This window comes from Sporothrix schenckii (genome assembly GCF_000961545.1).
Source record: "Sporothrix schenckii 1099-18 chromosome Unknown Cont41, whole genome shotgun sequence".
NCBI classification, from domain to species: domain Eukaryota; kingdom Fungi; phylum Ascomycota; class Sordariomycetes; order Ophiostomatales; family Ophiostomataceae; genus Sporothrix; species Sporothrix schenckii.
This window is the reverse complement of record NW_015971142.1, coordinates 3,753,948-3,767,631: the sequence shown is the minus strand read 5'-3', so window position 1 is coordinate 3,767,631 and position 13,684 is coordinate 3,753,948. Positions and strand designations below refer to the sequence as shown.

General features: G+C 58.3%; 5 protein-coding genes across 5 annotated transcripts; 3 read left to right on the top strand and 2 right to left on the bottom strand.

The window, feature by feature from the left end:
- Positions 1-1,061: 1,061 nt before the first annotated feature.
- Positions 1,062-3,635, top strand: SPSK_07053 (uncharacterized protein; the record flags this gene model as incomplete). The annotated part of the gene is made up of 1 exon (XM_016733723.1): positions 1,062-3,635. One exon carries the CDS (start codon positions 1,062-1,064, stop codon positions 3,633-3,635), a length of 2,574 nt encoding a protein of 857 aa, XP_016591517.1.
- Positions 3,636-4,434: 799 nt separating this feature from the next.
- Positions 4,435-6,156, top strand: SPSK_07355 (COP9 signalosome complex subunit 3; the record flags this gene model as incomplete). Its single annotated transcript, XM_016734019.1, has 2 exons — positions 4,435-4,815; positions 4,894-6,156. The coding sequence occupies 2 exons, from the start codon at positions 4,435-4,437 to the stop codon at positions 6,154-6,156; spliced, it is 1,644 nt and encodes a 547-aa protein (XP_016591516.1).
- Positions 6,157-6,628: 472 nt separating this feature from the next.
- Positions 6,629-8,649, bottom strand: SPSK_07207 (replication factor A1; the record flags this gene model as incomplete). Its single annotated transcript, XM_016733871.1, has 3 exons — positions 6,629-8,213; positions 8,274-8,531; positions 8,606-8,649. The coding sequence occupies 3 exons, from the start codon at positions 8,647-8,649 to the stop codon at positions 6,629-6,631; spliced, it is 1,887 nt and encodes a 628-aa protein (XP_016591515.1).
- Positions 8,650-9,510: 861 nt separating this feature from the next.
- On the top strand, positions 9,511-10,679 carry SPSK_07659 (dienelactone hydrolase family protein; the record flags this gene model as incomplete). Its single annotated transcript, XM_016734317.1, has 2 exons — positions 9,511-9,652; positions 9,718-10,679. The coding sequence occupies 2 exons, from the start codon at positions 9,511-9,513 to the stop codon at positions 10,677-10,679; spliced, it is 1,104 nt and encodes a 367-aa protein (XP_016591514.1).
- A 236-nt stretch (positions 10,680-10,915) lies between these two features.
- SPSK_07677 (uncharacterized protein) lies at positions 10,916-12,048 on the bottom strand (the record flags this gene model as incomplete). The annotated part of the gene is made up of 2 exons (XM_016734334.1): positions 10,916-11,934; positions 12,024-12,048. 2 exons carry the CDS (start codon positions 12,046-12,048, stop codon positions 10,916-10,918), a joined length of 1,044 nt encoding a protein of 347 aa, XP_016591513.1.
- Positions 12,049-13,684: the final 1,636 nt, after the last annotated feature.

Below are 13,684 nucleotides of genomic sequence, written 5' to 3'. Positions count from 1 at the left end.
TGACCAAGGACTCTCAAAAGGCAAATCACCGCAATCCAGTCTACGCAGCTACATGGCCCATTTGTATCTCCATCTTGTCCCCTCTTCCCCTATCAGATGTGTGAAGCCACACACCTTACATCTTTGTCCTTGTTGTTCGCTTCCCGTGGCACCTGCCTCACCTTGCGTCTGCCTTGTTCAGTTGTCTGGTGTCAGACGAGCGAAATCATGGGACAAATGCAACTGCAGAGCCTCTCCAGGCATCATAAAGCTTTCCAGGAAAAGGCGATCCAGTTCGGTAAGTTGGTTCGCCTCGTGTCTCGCCTGTCTGCACTCGTCATGGTTTGTTTTGTTTGCCCCTCTCTGTTTGCAGCCTGCGGCAGATAATATTAAAAGGGGGCACGATATCCAAAAAAAAGAGCGTTTCTTCACCGCTCCCTCTCCTTGTCACCTCGTGATTTTTCCTTTCCTCTCTCCTCCCTTCTCACTTTTCCATAGAATCTATATTTGATTTATTTTGTCTAGTCTTCCCATCCACTTTATCCTTTTTACTTACCCCTTCCCTCCTTGGACTTATACAGGAGTTCAATTCAGTCTCTCACCCCTCTCTTTGATATATATCTCCATATACTAGTTCCGGCTTCAGGATCGTCCTCACCGAACTTGCCAATACTTTTTTTGCCTGTCTCTTGCTGGTGCCAACAACACATACTTTTGACGTAAGATACTTGCAAACAAAAGAAGTGGGCAAGGCAGGATTACCCGACAGAAGTCAAGGTCGCATCGGCGGTAGGACAAGCAGAGGCATCGAAACAAGGCTTCAGGTATGTGTCTTGTGTCTTTTTATATTTTTATTTACATGCATCTTTTAGGTCTCTTGTGGCATCAGACAACAGAGACACATACACACGCCTGTCCCTCACGCTCTTTTTATACTTCACGAGGCAGGTAAATCTGTCCGACACACTGACAAAGTCCCTGAGAAGGTGACCCTTATTTTCCATCTTTCCTGCGTCCGTTGTAGAGCGAGCGACATATATCGGACGACGAATGATATAGACTTCTCTCTATACGTTCTTGCCATGGACGCCGACTGTGGCCCTCGCAGCAGCCAGCTCAACCTCAACCTCCATTATCACCATCCGCATCACGCCAGCAGCATCAGCGCTCAGTGGTCGCATGGCCTTCACGGCACCCACAACCCGCAGCCGAACGCTCGCCACCGCCAGCAGGACTGCCAGCAGGCCAGCCGGAGGCAGTACGCCGTACCGGACGAAGGCCGCGTGGCCCGGGAACCATTGGACGGCAGCACTGGTCGCCTCGCGCGGGCAGGGACGGCGCCCACAGGTTCTGCATGCCTTCCGACTCAAGCCGATCTCTGGCCGGCCAGTCATCAGCTCCCTTCCAGTGCCCGTATAAATAGCCAACACCATCAACTCCATCAACACAATCACTGTCTCCATCAACTTTATCAACTTCATCGACCCCGTCAACAACAAAAACCTGCTTCTCTTCCCACGTCTTCCAACACATCCATCTCCATATCTAGTAGTAGTATTAGTACTAGCACGTGCGCACCGCATCACGACGTTTTTCCAACTTCCCAACAGCAACGCCACGCTTCCAATCCCGGTGGGTTTGATCATCAAATTTCTCGCGAAGAAAGTGTTTCCTTTATCGAGCCGGTCAAACTGCCGTATCCCTGCTCTCTCCAGCAGGCCTCCATTGCCCCACACGTCGCCGCGATGGACGAGACCACCAACTGTGACATTGCAAGCAAACGGCCTGCTTCGCCAGAGACACCGTTGACGGTTCCAGCATTGTCTTCTTCGCCAGGTGAGAACGCGGCCACGAACGGCGCCCCGCATAACCACAAAGACTGCAGTCCTTCTCCCAAAGCCCAGGTATCCTCGCAACATGAGAGTCCAACGTCTGCGCCGTCTCCTCGCAGCCAAGCGTATGCAACGATAGACAGCAACAGCGACCGGGACATTGTGCATGATGACATTGTCCCCGTCAACGACAGCCTTCCTGAGCCAGGCGCCGGGCCCGGCCCAAGTACCAACCAGAACGTCACAGCGCCGTTCCACTTTCCCATGCCAAGAAGAAACAGCGTCACGGACAATGCCAGAATCGCTCACTCGTCCCTTTCAAAGCAGACACAGACAACCCAGTCGGCCCAGACAATGCAGCAAGCTCCGTCCAGCGCAGACACTCCGACCTTTGGCGGCTACGTTGCCTACTGCCTCGATCGCGGCAACGGTCTGTATACCAGATTGATCCCCGCCGATCGCTTGCCTCCCACGGCTGGCTTTGTGGCGCTGCAAAACGACAGCCGGGGCATGTTTGTGCTCCCAGATCCGTCGACCCAGCTGTCTGCTAGTATGGCACTGCCATCGATGCCGGTTGTCAATACCAGCGTCACATACAACTATGGCACGCGGCCAGTCCAACAGGTGTGTCGTCCTTGTCCCAATACTGCCCTCATACACGCTCACGTGCTAACTCCGTCAAAGAGCTTCGCTCCGTACGGGTCACTACAAGGACAGACGTTGTCCTCTGTGGTTCCCCAAGCCCAGCGCCCCGGCCAAGTCGGCAGTGCCAACGCCAAAAAGCAAAAGGTATACTGCGACAAATGGGTACACGAGGGCATCTGCGCCTTCACTCAGCAGGGCTGCAAGTTCAAGCACGAGATGCCCCACGACCGTGCCACGCAGCGCTCGCTCGGTCTCTTTCAGGGGTATCCGAACTGGTATAAGAAGCTGCAGGCGCAGGAGCAGCACCAGCACCACCAACAGCACCCGCACCCGCACCAGCCGTCCATGGAAACACCAGCAATGGCACCCTTAGCGCTGCTGGCACCGCCTACACCCGGACATGGATTGGAGGCCACCAGCGTCCAAGCGCAACCCTTTCCCACCGGCTTCCTATACCCGAACATTGCCCCGGTCTGTGTGCCGGCGCCGCCACCGCCACCGTCCGCGACCCTGCCGCACCTTGCCTCTGCAGCATACCAGCCCATCTTCTCGAACTTTGGCAGCCCTACGAGCAACCGCCAGAAATCCGGCTTGAATGGCAATACTGCCACCGGTATTGAGGGCCACTGGCGCGCAAACAGCATCCACGCAGCCTCTTGGCGCATACCACTCGCGACCGGCACCACGGCCAACCATACCACTGCTTTTTCTGCTGCTTCTGCTGCTTCTGCTGCTTCTGCTGCTTCTGCTGCTTCTGCTGCCGCTACTGCTACTCCTGCCGTGACATCCACCGTCACCGCCGACCACCTCGCAGACAACTTTGCCCGCAGCCTCACCATGGACGGAGTCGCCAGCTTGACCAGCAGCACATCGCCCACGTCGATGGCCGGCGAACCACGGACCGGAACAGCGGCCTTTAGCAGCTTCGGCTACGGTGCCAATAGCAGCTTTGGCCGCGGATTCGGTGCTCTCGGTGGTCATCTGCTTCCACTCGGCCCGCTTGGTGAAAGTGAAAGCGGTGGCGGCAGCAGCGGCAGAACGTTTGGCCCCATCGGCCCACCTCCAACAGCATCAAACTCTTCAATGCCAGGTGTATCTTCGCCGACGGCGACGGCGACGGCAAGCTTCACCTACCGAAGTGCCGGAGACGAGAGCGGCCCCTTGGCAACCGACTGGTAGGGAAGAAGGCGTGGAGTCCAGGTTTGGCCATATTTTGGCTATTGATTGCGATGACTTTTGTGTTCTTTCCTGTGTTAAATGTATCGCCGCTGGGCATTGTTTGTTTCATGGAATAGACGGGAGGTGGATAAATAGGAGGTCCAAAGCTCGAATTGTCCCAAACGCTTGCTGGCCAAGCCGTTCGAACGATCAGTTGTATTGTTCTTGTTTCCTGTTCGTTGATTTCTGTGTCTGGCGACATTGGTGTTTCATTGTCTTCATAGTATCCCAAATGAAAAATCTAGAAAAAAGAAATAGAATTACGAGGTTTTTGACAATGAACGTGCACAATTGTTTTGTTTACAATTGACGAGCTGTAATAATTAGGACTCCGCAGTCACTAATGGCGCGTCACTGTGGTCATTTGTGGCTGTGCCAGTTTAGCCACATCCGATAGCAATGGCGGGGCTGCTCTTCCCCAGCATCTACGACCACCAACAACGACAGTAGCAGCTGCCTATCACGGCCACATTGCTGTCAGCTTTCCGCCTCATAATAGCAGTGTCGTCCCCTAGCTCTCGAGGGAATCCTACACCACTCAATCTCTACACCTTCTCTCCCTCTTCTCTCCCAGCCACTCGAGGACCGTAATCCGAGCTTTCCAGCCGTCTCGAGCACGGGACGATCCCTTCACAAACAGCCGTCCGCCCTCGGCCTCGACCTTGACACCTCGTGAGGAACACTGCTTCTGCGAATAGCTTCAAACTGGTCTCTTAAGCCTCAGCGGAACAATACACACAGACACGCATACGTCCTCACAATGGAGAAGGTCGCGGCGACACTGCTGCGCTTCCCGCCTGAGGGCCAAGAGATCGAGTCGCTGTCCGACGACGTCTACGACCAGCAGATCAAGATCCATGCCGGTCGCATCCAAAACCTCTTCAAGGAACATGTCAACATTATTGCCGCCCACGCCACAGAGCTCCTCGACAGCTTAGATCCCGCCGTCCACACCTACTCCTACCTAGCCCTCCTCGACACCATAATACCGACCGAGTTCGCCCTCTACGCGTCCGTCCAGCCCGTCATCGCCAACAAGATTGCCGCCCTGCTGACGGCCTTTGACCCGCGGCAGGTCCGCTACATTGGCTCCGCCTTTACACATGTCTTTACTGCCGTCGGTTCGGGCAAGATCATTCCGGTGCATACCCCCTGCTGCCTCTCCTCGGTTCTGCATCCTGCAGCTAGCTAACCTTATCCGCCCCCACCCCCTTTCCAGGCACCACTTGCTGTCGAACTGCTCGCACATGCGCTCGCCTCCGTCGATCCCTCCGGCCGCATGCTGACATCCAACCATTTGGTCCTTGCCAAGCTCGCCTACCACACAAACAATGCCGCCGCCGCCCTTCCCGTCCTCAGCAGGGACATTGTCTTCTTCCCGGGCATGGCCGCCGCCCACCGCGACGGCGAGCGCCTCTCCAGCCGCACCCTCGCGCCACCCTCATACATCTCCAAGGACACAGGACTCACCCTGCCCTTGAAGAGCACCCAGGTCCTCGAGTTTGACTTTGTCCTCGGTCTCCTCCATCTGTCGGTTCGGGCCTGGGCCCCCGCGCACGCTGCCTTTGCCCGCGTCGTGTCCCACCCCACCCGCGACAACGGCGCCTCCTTGATCATGGTCGACGCCCACAAGTTCTGGGTCCTGACGGGCCTGCTCCTCTTTGGTCGTGTCGCCAACTGCCCGCCCCAGACCTCCGCGGCCGCCAGCCGCATTTGCGCCTCCATCAACAAATTGTACGGCCACATCGCCAACGCCTTCCAAATTGCCAGCGCGGAGACCCTGCAGCTCGAGGTGGCCATGGGCCACGACACCCTGGCGAGCGACAACACGCTCAGCCTGGCCACCGAGGTCGTGGCCGCGCACCCCAAGTGGCAGATTGCGCACCTGCGCCGCATCTACACAACCATCAGCGTGGCCGCCATCTGCGAGAAGCTACGGAACCCCACGCCAGGAACGAGTGCAAATGCCGCCGCCGCCCGCGTCCCCAACCCCGACATGGTGGACGACGCCGCGGCGCTCAGCGAAGCCGACGTCACGGCGCTGATCCGGGACATGATCGACTCGGGGATGATTAAAGCGGCGCTGAGGCAAGCAGAGCCAACAACAGCAACAGATACATCATCAAAAACTACAGCAGCAGCATCCTCAGCAGTAGACGACGTGGACGGGGCCCCAAACCAGCGCGAGGGTGGCGCATACCTCGAGTTCCTGCCCGAGGCAGAAGACATGACCGAGGCCGAGTTTGGCCAGCGGATCGGGGTGATCGAGTCCCGGATCCAGGCGCTCAAGCCACTGCACACGGCCACCGAGGAGCACCTGACCTTGAACCGCGACTACATTCGGCAGCACATTCGCGACGCTCTGCGGGAGAAGGACCGGGCCGCCGCCGGCGACGACGACAGCATGGGTGGCATGCTCAACTACGATGTAGACCCGGACGAAGACCTGATGATGGACGGGCCGGAGCCTGCAGATCATTGAGTCGGGGGGAGCGATAAGACGGTGAATGGGTGAAAAGGTGTGGGCGGATAGGATCCGTAGTTTTATGGAGAGAAAAATAGGCGTACCCAGGTTTCATGTCTAGCCTTGCTATTCTAACGTCATTATCGAGCTTTGACGCATGTCTCGTACGTTTTGTGTCAAATTCTTTCATTTACATGCCTACTTCCTCCGTCGTTGCAAAGTTCATAACGGGCCTGACAAACAGCATCAAACGTGGCCATGACAACGATTCTTCTCGTAATGAACACATCAAAGAGTGCAGGATTGTGGGTACGTTTTAGAAAAACAAAAATTGACAAATAAATGGAATCGTGGAAAAAAGACAAAAAAAGCGCGAAATATGAAAACTCCGTAAGAAGCGACCCAGCCATCTCGCCGTTCGTAACAAAACACTCTGTTTTTTATACCATTATCGTCTCCCATGACCAAAACTTTCCGTCCAATGACAAGACTACAGCTGGAACTGCTTGATCAGCTCGGCCAGTTTGTGGCCTTCGCTCTTGAAGTCAATGGGCGTGGCGCCCACAATCTGGTAGCGGATGCGCTGGGCGTCGCCAAAGGTGTCGAGCTTGGCGCGCACGCGGAACGAGTACTTGCGGCAGTTGGCCTGCTCAAAGGCCTTGCCAAAGGCCGGGTCCTCGTCCTGCTGCATGCGCGTCAGCTCGTTGGCGGTCGTGCCGCCCATGAGCATCTTGCCGACGTCGTCAAAGCACGACAGCCACAGCTGGCCCGTGTGGTCGTTGGCATTGAGCATCATGGTGTAGCGGTACAGCGGCGCCGGGTGGTTGGCGTCGCACGACTCGCACCGCCACGTGCCGTCGCCGACCTCGACCACCTTCTTCTGGCACGGCTTGTCCGTGTTGCTGCACGCCGGGTACGCAAACGTCTCCTGCTTGATGAAGACGACGGTCGCCTTGAGCGTAAAGTACGCCGTGTCGTCCATGCCCAGGTTCTCCTCGCGCACCTGACCAATCGTCTTGACCACCTCGGTGCGCCCGCCCGCGCCGGCGCCGGCGCCGCCCATGGTGTTGTGCGACGCAAACGTGCCGGCGCGGCCGACGGAGTCGTACCAGCCCTTGAGGTGGTGGGCCTCGGTAATGTCCGGCTCGACGGACATGACGCCCGACTGCAGCAGCGACAGCGAGCGGCCGCCGAAATCGGACACGCGCACGCCCTTGAAGGCCACGACGGACTCGAGCTTGGCGTCAAAGTCGACGGCCGTCTTGCCCCACACGGTGGTGCGCACGCTATAGCCGCTGTCGTCGACGAGCGTCAGCTCGCGCTTGTCAAAGGGCTTGCCGGTCGTGCGCGACTGCAGCGACGCGGTCTCGCCAATCTCCTTGAGGATGCCGATGACGTCGACGGTGGCGTCCTTGTCGACCGACTGCAGGGCGCCGAGGTTGCAAAAGTTGAAGCGCAGCTTGGGCACGTTGCTGCTGTCCTCGGCCTTTTCGACCTGGGTGTCGCGCTCAAACGTGAGCTCGTAGTCGTTGGGCAGGTTGGTGAACTGCTTCTTGGCAATGTTGACGCGGCAGGGGCTCGAGATGTAGTACACGGAGCCTTCCTGGAACAGCTCGTAGAGGGCGTCGCACTGCTCGTTGAAGCCCGTGGCCTTGATCTCGCCGCTCTCGTCCAGCAGGTTCACGCTAAACAGCTTGCCCTCGCCGCTGGCCTTGTGCCATGTGCGGATGGGCGACTTGCTGGTGACGCGGGCCTTGATGGTCCACTTGTGCGAGTAGGGCGACAGGCCCTCGATGGGGCAGATGTTGGGGTGGGCGGCGTTGCCGCCACCGTAGCTCGTTCCGCTGGGCCGTGCATAGTCTGCCGCAGGGGCCGACTTTGTCGACGATGCCGCACCACCACCACCACCAGCGCCAGGCTCTTCCTTCTTGACACCGTAGAACCCGGTACCACCAATGGTGGTGTTGGTCGGGCCCGCGGCGGCCGATGTGCTCGCGTCGTAGACGACGGGTTCGCCAATGCGCTCGGGTGTGCCGAGGGATTCGATGACCTCGAGGTCGAGGAGGATGAGAATGCTACAAAAACGGTCAGTGTCCGTTCAAATCGAGAAAGGCCGGAGGCAGGACAGGACGCACTTCTTGCCCTTGACCGAGTTGGCCTGGTAGGACTTGACGCGCACGATGCAGCCGCGGACCAGCTTGCCGTCGTGGACGACGGCGCTCGCCTGTGTCGCCAGCATCGTCTGCACATAGTGGTCCATGTCGCTCAGGACGACGCGGTACCGCTCACCGCCGCCGCCGGGCTGCTGGTTGCCCAGTGGCTTGACCTGCAGGCATTGGAAGATGGGCACTGGGAACTGTTCCTTGCCCTTTTCGGGGTCGTTGAAGATGACGCTGCAGAGAGAAAGAGAAAAGAGGGTCAGTGTCGGGCGGTCTTCACGATGCAGGGGAAGCTTGTGACAACATACGAAAAGGCACCCCGCGAGATCTGTCTTGCTGCTGCGTCGGACATGGCTGTGATGTGGACGATGAGGATGAGGATGTGAGAAAAGGTGTGATGTCGAGTCCGAATGGATCGCTGCCGTCTTCGTCGTTGGAAAGACGACTATGTCCAGGGCCAAGGTCGAGCTGCAGTATGGAGAATGTTGCGTCACCCAGAGATGCAAGGTCAGAACAGAAGAACACCCCAAATTGTTTGTATCAGCGTCCAGAGCGGCAAAATGCGGTAGTGTTGATGCTGGGCGGCGAAAAACGGCAAGTTGGGATGAGAGGGGGAGAGAGTAAACGCGTCGAAAGCGCGTCGGGCGCGTGTTTTTAATGGGACCGCCGCTTAAGTGGCAAGGCTGTGGCGGGGTTCACTGGCGTTGTTTGGCCGTTTGGCGTGGTTTAGGCGTGCTGGTGCCTGGTTTCAACAGCACAGGTGGCGTATTGTTTACGTACGGTGCGCATTTTCATAGTCTACGGCGTGCGGAGTACAGCACGCAGGCCTAATTCGAGGGAGGTGCAGGGAGAGTTAGGGGACAATAGTGGTGATTTGGGGGCACATTGGCACTGTAGCTTAGCACTGTGGACGTTGGTGAGAGCCTATGTGACCCCGCCCTGGGCCAAGCTGTTACACTATGAGTGTAGAGTACTCCAAACAGCCTCACTATCCGAACGGTTAATCAAGTGCGCACTGCATAATCACATCGATCTGACGATTCGCGCATCAAGTTCTTATTGAGTGAGCGGCGTGAATCGTGTTTGGTTCGCCTTCTTTTCGACACACTGCACAGAGACTGTCCGACGAATCGACGGAAAGCATCATCGAACGACGTCAATTGCTCCACTATTCTGACTACCTCCACGACAACAACAACCATTCAACGCAGTAATGACTGCGGCCGACCTTGCGACGAGAGCGCCTGAGAGCGATGCGGCCGAGGATGCTGCCCCGGCTGTGCCATCATCGGCCGCCGATGACGCTGCAGCTGGCCCCAAGCTCTGCGACGACTGCGTGACCGACCGCCCAACCCGTACGTTGTCCACGTCCCAACGGTCGTTTCTGGTTCCATGCTGACCTCCTCGCCTTCTTCTTTAGCCAACGGCCGTGTCCCTGCGGGCGAGATCCGCAAGCTCGGCGACGTCGACACCTACGTCGTCAAACCCAGCGGCTACCCCCACGCGCCCGCGCGCCTCCTTCTCTTGCTCACGGGCGGCACCGGCCTGCCGTCCACGAACAACCAGATCCAGGCCGACCTCTACGCCGACGAGGGCTTTGTGGTGGTCATGCCGGACCTCTTTGGCGGCGACGTGGCGCCCAACTCGGAGGCCATTGAGGAGGAGGTGCGCAGCCAGGAGAGCAGCACGGCGGCGGGCGGGTCGTTCCTCGACCTCTTCAAGACCAAGGCCGCCGAGACGGTCAAGAGCTTCATGATTGACATGTGGCTGGCGCGCCACACCGAGGCCAAGGTGCTGCCGCTGCTGCACCGGGTGCTGCGCGCGGCGCGGGACGAGTTTGCCGATGCGGTGGCGCGGGGCGACGGGGTGTATGCGGTCGGGTACTGCTTTGGCGGGCGGTACGTGCTGCTGCTGGCCGGCGACAAGGCCAGCCAGTACAATGTCGAGGGCCCGACAGCCAAGCCGTCTGGTGCCGCCCCCACGCAGGGAACGGCCCCGACGGCCCAGACGACTACATCAGGCGCGGCCGACCCCAACGCCGACGTCGACGTCGTGGCCCTCGAGGAAGGCCTCCTCGGGCGTCCTGGCCCCCTGATCAAGGCGGGCGTCCTGGCCCACGCGACGCTGGTGTCGCCCGAAGACTTCAAGGGCTTGCAGGCGCCGATCAGCATGGTGTGCGTGGAGAGCGACCCAATGTTCCCGGACGCGGTGCGGACGGCGGGCGAGGACTACCTGTCGCAGAACAATGTGGAGCACGAAGTGCAAGTCTACCCCGGCGTGCCGCACGGTTTCGCAGTGGTGGGCGACTACGCGGACGCATCCATCCAGGAGGCACAGGCCGTTGCCTTTGAGCAGATGCTCAAGTGGCTCAATGCCCACTAGGGAAAGTATGGTGGCGTTCACACGACGTATTATGGACAATGGCAGCAGTGGCGTTTGGAGTGGTATTTTCTCGAGTGTTTCTCGAGTACTTCTGGGTTTTTTCGACGTTTTTTTTTTCTTTTCTCTTCTGTAGTTTGTCACGCGCTTCTTCGGGTCAAGTGCCTGGGTCTCTCACGTTACATGCCAATTTATCGTCCACAGACAATTATCAAATGCAAGGACATAACAACAACAGCTCAGTTGATTGTGCACACAATCTTGCCCATGGACACATTCTTCTCCATGTACTCGTGCGCCTCGCGGATCTGCTCCCAAGGCAGCACCTTGTCCAGGTACAGCTTGAGTTTGCCGTCCTCAAAGTGCGGCAGCACCGTCACCAGCCGGTCCCGCAGCCGGCCCTGGTAGTCGGGCGCGCGGCTGCGCAGGCCGCTGCCCTCGATGCGCAGCCGCTTGCGCAGGATGCTGCTGATGTTGACGTCCGCCGGCAGCTGCGCGCCGCTCATCAGCGCCAGCAACACAATGTGTGCGTCGAGCGCGGCGGCATCCAGGTTCTTCTGGAAGTAGTCGGCGCCAATGTAGTCGACAATGAAGTCGACGCCCTTGTTGTCGGTGGCGCCCAGCACCTCGTCGGCCCAGTTGTGCGTCTTGTAGTTGAACGCCGCCTTGGCGCCGAGCTCCCGGACCAGGAACGCGCACTTGTCGTCCGTGCCCGCCGTCGCGTACACGGCCGACGCGCCCGCCAGCTTCGACAGCTGGATGCCCGCAATGCTGACGCCGGACGCGCCGGCATGCCACAGCGCCGTCTGGCGCAGGTCGCCGCGGAAGCCGCCGACCTCGTGCAGCGCCTGCAGCGCCGTGATCCAGTTCTCGGGGATGGCGGCGGCCTGCTCCCACGACAGATAGGCCGGCTTGTGCACCAACATGCGCACCGAGCTGGCGAGGTACTCGGCATAAGCGCCGCCGTAGGCGAGGCCAAAGACTTCGTCGCCGACCTTGAAGGCGCCGCTGGCGTCGCCTGCCGGGGTACTCGTGCTGTGCTGCGTGCCCAGGGACTCGATGACGCCGCTGAACTCGACGCCCATGGTCTTGGGGATGTGCGGGCCCAGCGGGTACTTGCCCTCGCGCTGCGAGAGGTCCATGCGGTTCAGCCCGAACGCCTTGACCTTGACAACGGCCTCGCCGTCCCCGGCCGTCGGCTTCGGCGTCTTGTCGTTGATGAAGAGAGCGTCCGCATGGCCGGCACCGCCCTTGACGTCTGTTTGTGGCCGAAACCGATTCCTTGCGGTTAGAGACTGTTCTTGCATCGCTTTGTAGACGGCGCCCTCCACAGCAAGCGCAACTCACCAACTGCGCGCATGTATGTCGTCATCGTGTCGTTTTGTGTTGTTGCCAAGGGGAGCTGGCTTTGGTAGCTCGTCGATTGTGTGGAATCTGTCGAAATATACAACCTGTAAATCGGTAGAAAACCTTCGTCCTGGGAAGCCCTGCAGTTGGTTATGGTAGCCCGTTCCACCGTCCCTTCGAACAGCGGCAAGTTTTCACTTCAAAAGTCGCCTGACAAAGCAACCGAAACTCGCCATCGCGGGGTGGATCGACCGGACCGCAGATGCACTGCAGCTGGGGTATTAGAGGTTTTAGCTCGCACCTTTCCCCTCACCAACTGGTTAGCAATGGGCCTTTTGTGCCTCTGCAATGTCTCCGAAATCCGCGTCCGTCCTGACAGCTCGTTCAAGACGGCTGCTTGGACTGTTGTCACTAGGACATGCACCAATTGTACTCAATTGGTCTCGATCCCAGAACTGCATATCGCCGCGATGGAACAAAAACTGTTTTGTAGCCACCACAGCTCGGATGGATGTGTCATAGATCGGTCGATGCTTTTCGTTCGAATGTACCGCATGCATTTTCCCGGTAAACCATCCTGTTGACTGCCCATTTGCAGCCTCGTTCGCAGTTCGACTCAATTTGCTCCATCGGCAGGAGTTCGTCTCGAATGACGGGAAACGGAATTGACCGCCGGGACACACGCTCACAATCGAACAGCCCCATTTGTATCCGTCCCGTGTCTGGGCGTGGGTTTTGGCTCGCTTGCGTTCCGGGAATTCGGTACGTCGAGTGGTTTCTGTATCACAGGATCACAGGATCACAGGATATAGCAACGCACGAGACCTGTCAACGTTCAGTGAGTGTAGCTGGCGGTACTGACCGTCCACAAGGGTGCGCCAACCGTATGGCCTCAAACAGTTGACAGCAGGGTACCTTGTCCATGATTGTAGCCGTTGACGATATGCAAGAGAAGGGCAACGTAGAGGTGTTTCCTTTGCATCTGTGATGCACAGCGTTCGTCTTCAAAACACAGGGTCAACGGTGAACGGCCGATGAAATTGTCGACGAGGAAGGAGATCGAGGCAAACACGTTCACGACTCGCCGTCGTCCAGAAGTGAGGCAGACGAGATTGGCTTGACCTGGGGGCTGGGGAAGACGAGGGGTGGGGGAAGCGCCCGTCTCTCGCGTCCTCGACCAGGCGGGAACGCGTCTTTCTTGTATGGAGAACGAGCCCAAAAGAGAGACGTGGCACAATCGCGTTTCTTGGGTCCAACGCCGAGCGGGGACGGACAAGAGCAAAAAGGACAAATAGACAAGCAGGGGGGCTATTGTTCCGGGATGAGGATATGCGGTGAATGGGGGAGAACAAAGGCCAAAAGGGGAACGAGCCGCGTTCGCGTCCGAGTGGATGCTGGATGACAAGGTCACGATAGTGTAAATTAGACGACTCGATAGACGATGGAGAAAGGTCCTTTTCAGCCCACGACGCGGTCCGCCAACCGCTCCGCAGACGAGAAGACGTTTGGACAGGGAACGGCAATTTGCAGAGACGGGAGGCCATCTTTGCAACCGACGCTTCCAGTTCCGTTTATGGCTCGACGGTTTGCAGCCGAGCGGTCAAGCTGTTGGTAATGACGTGTGGCAATAAAAGACCAGCAAAAGGTGCCCGACAATGTTG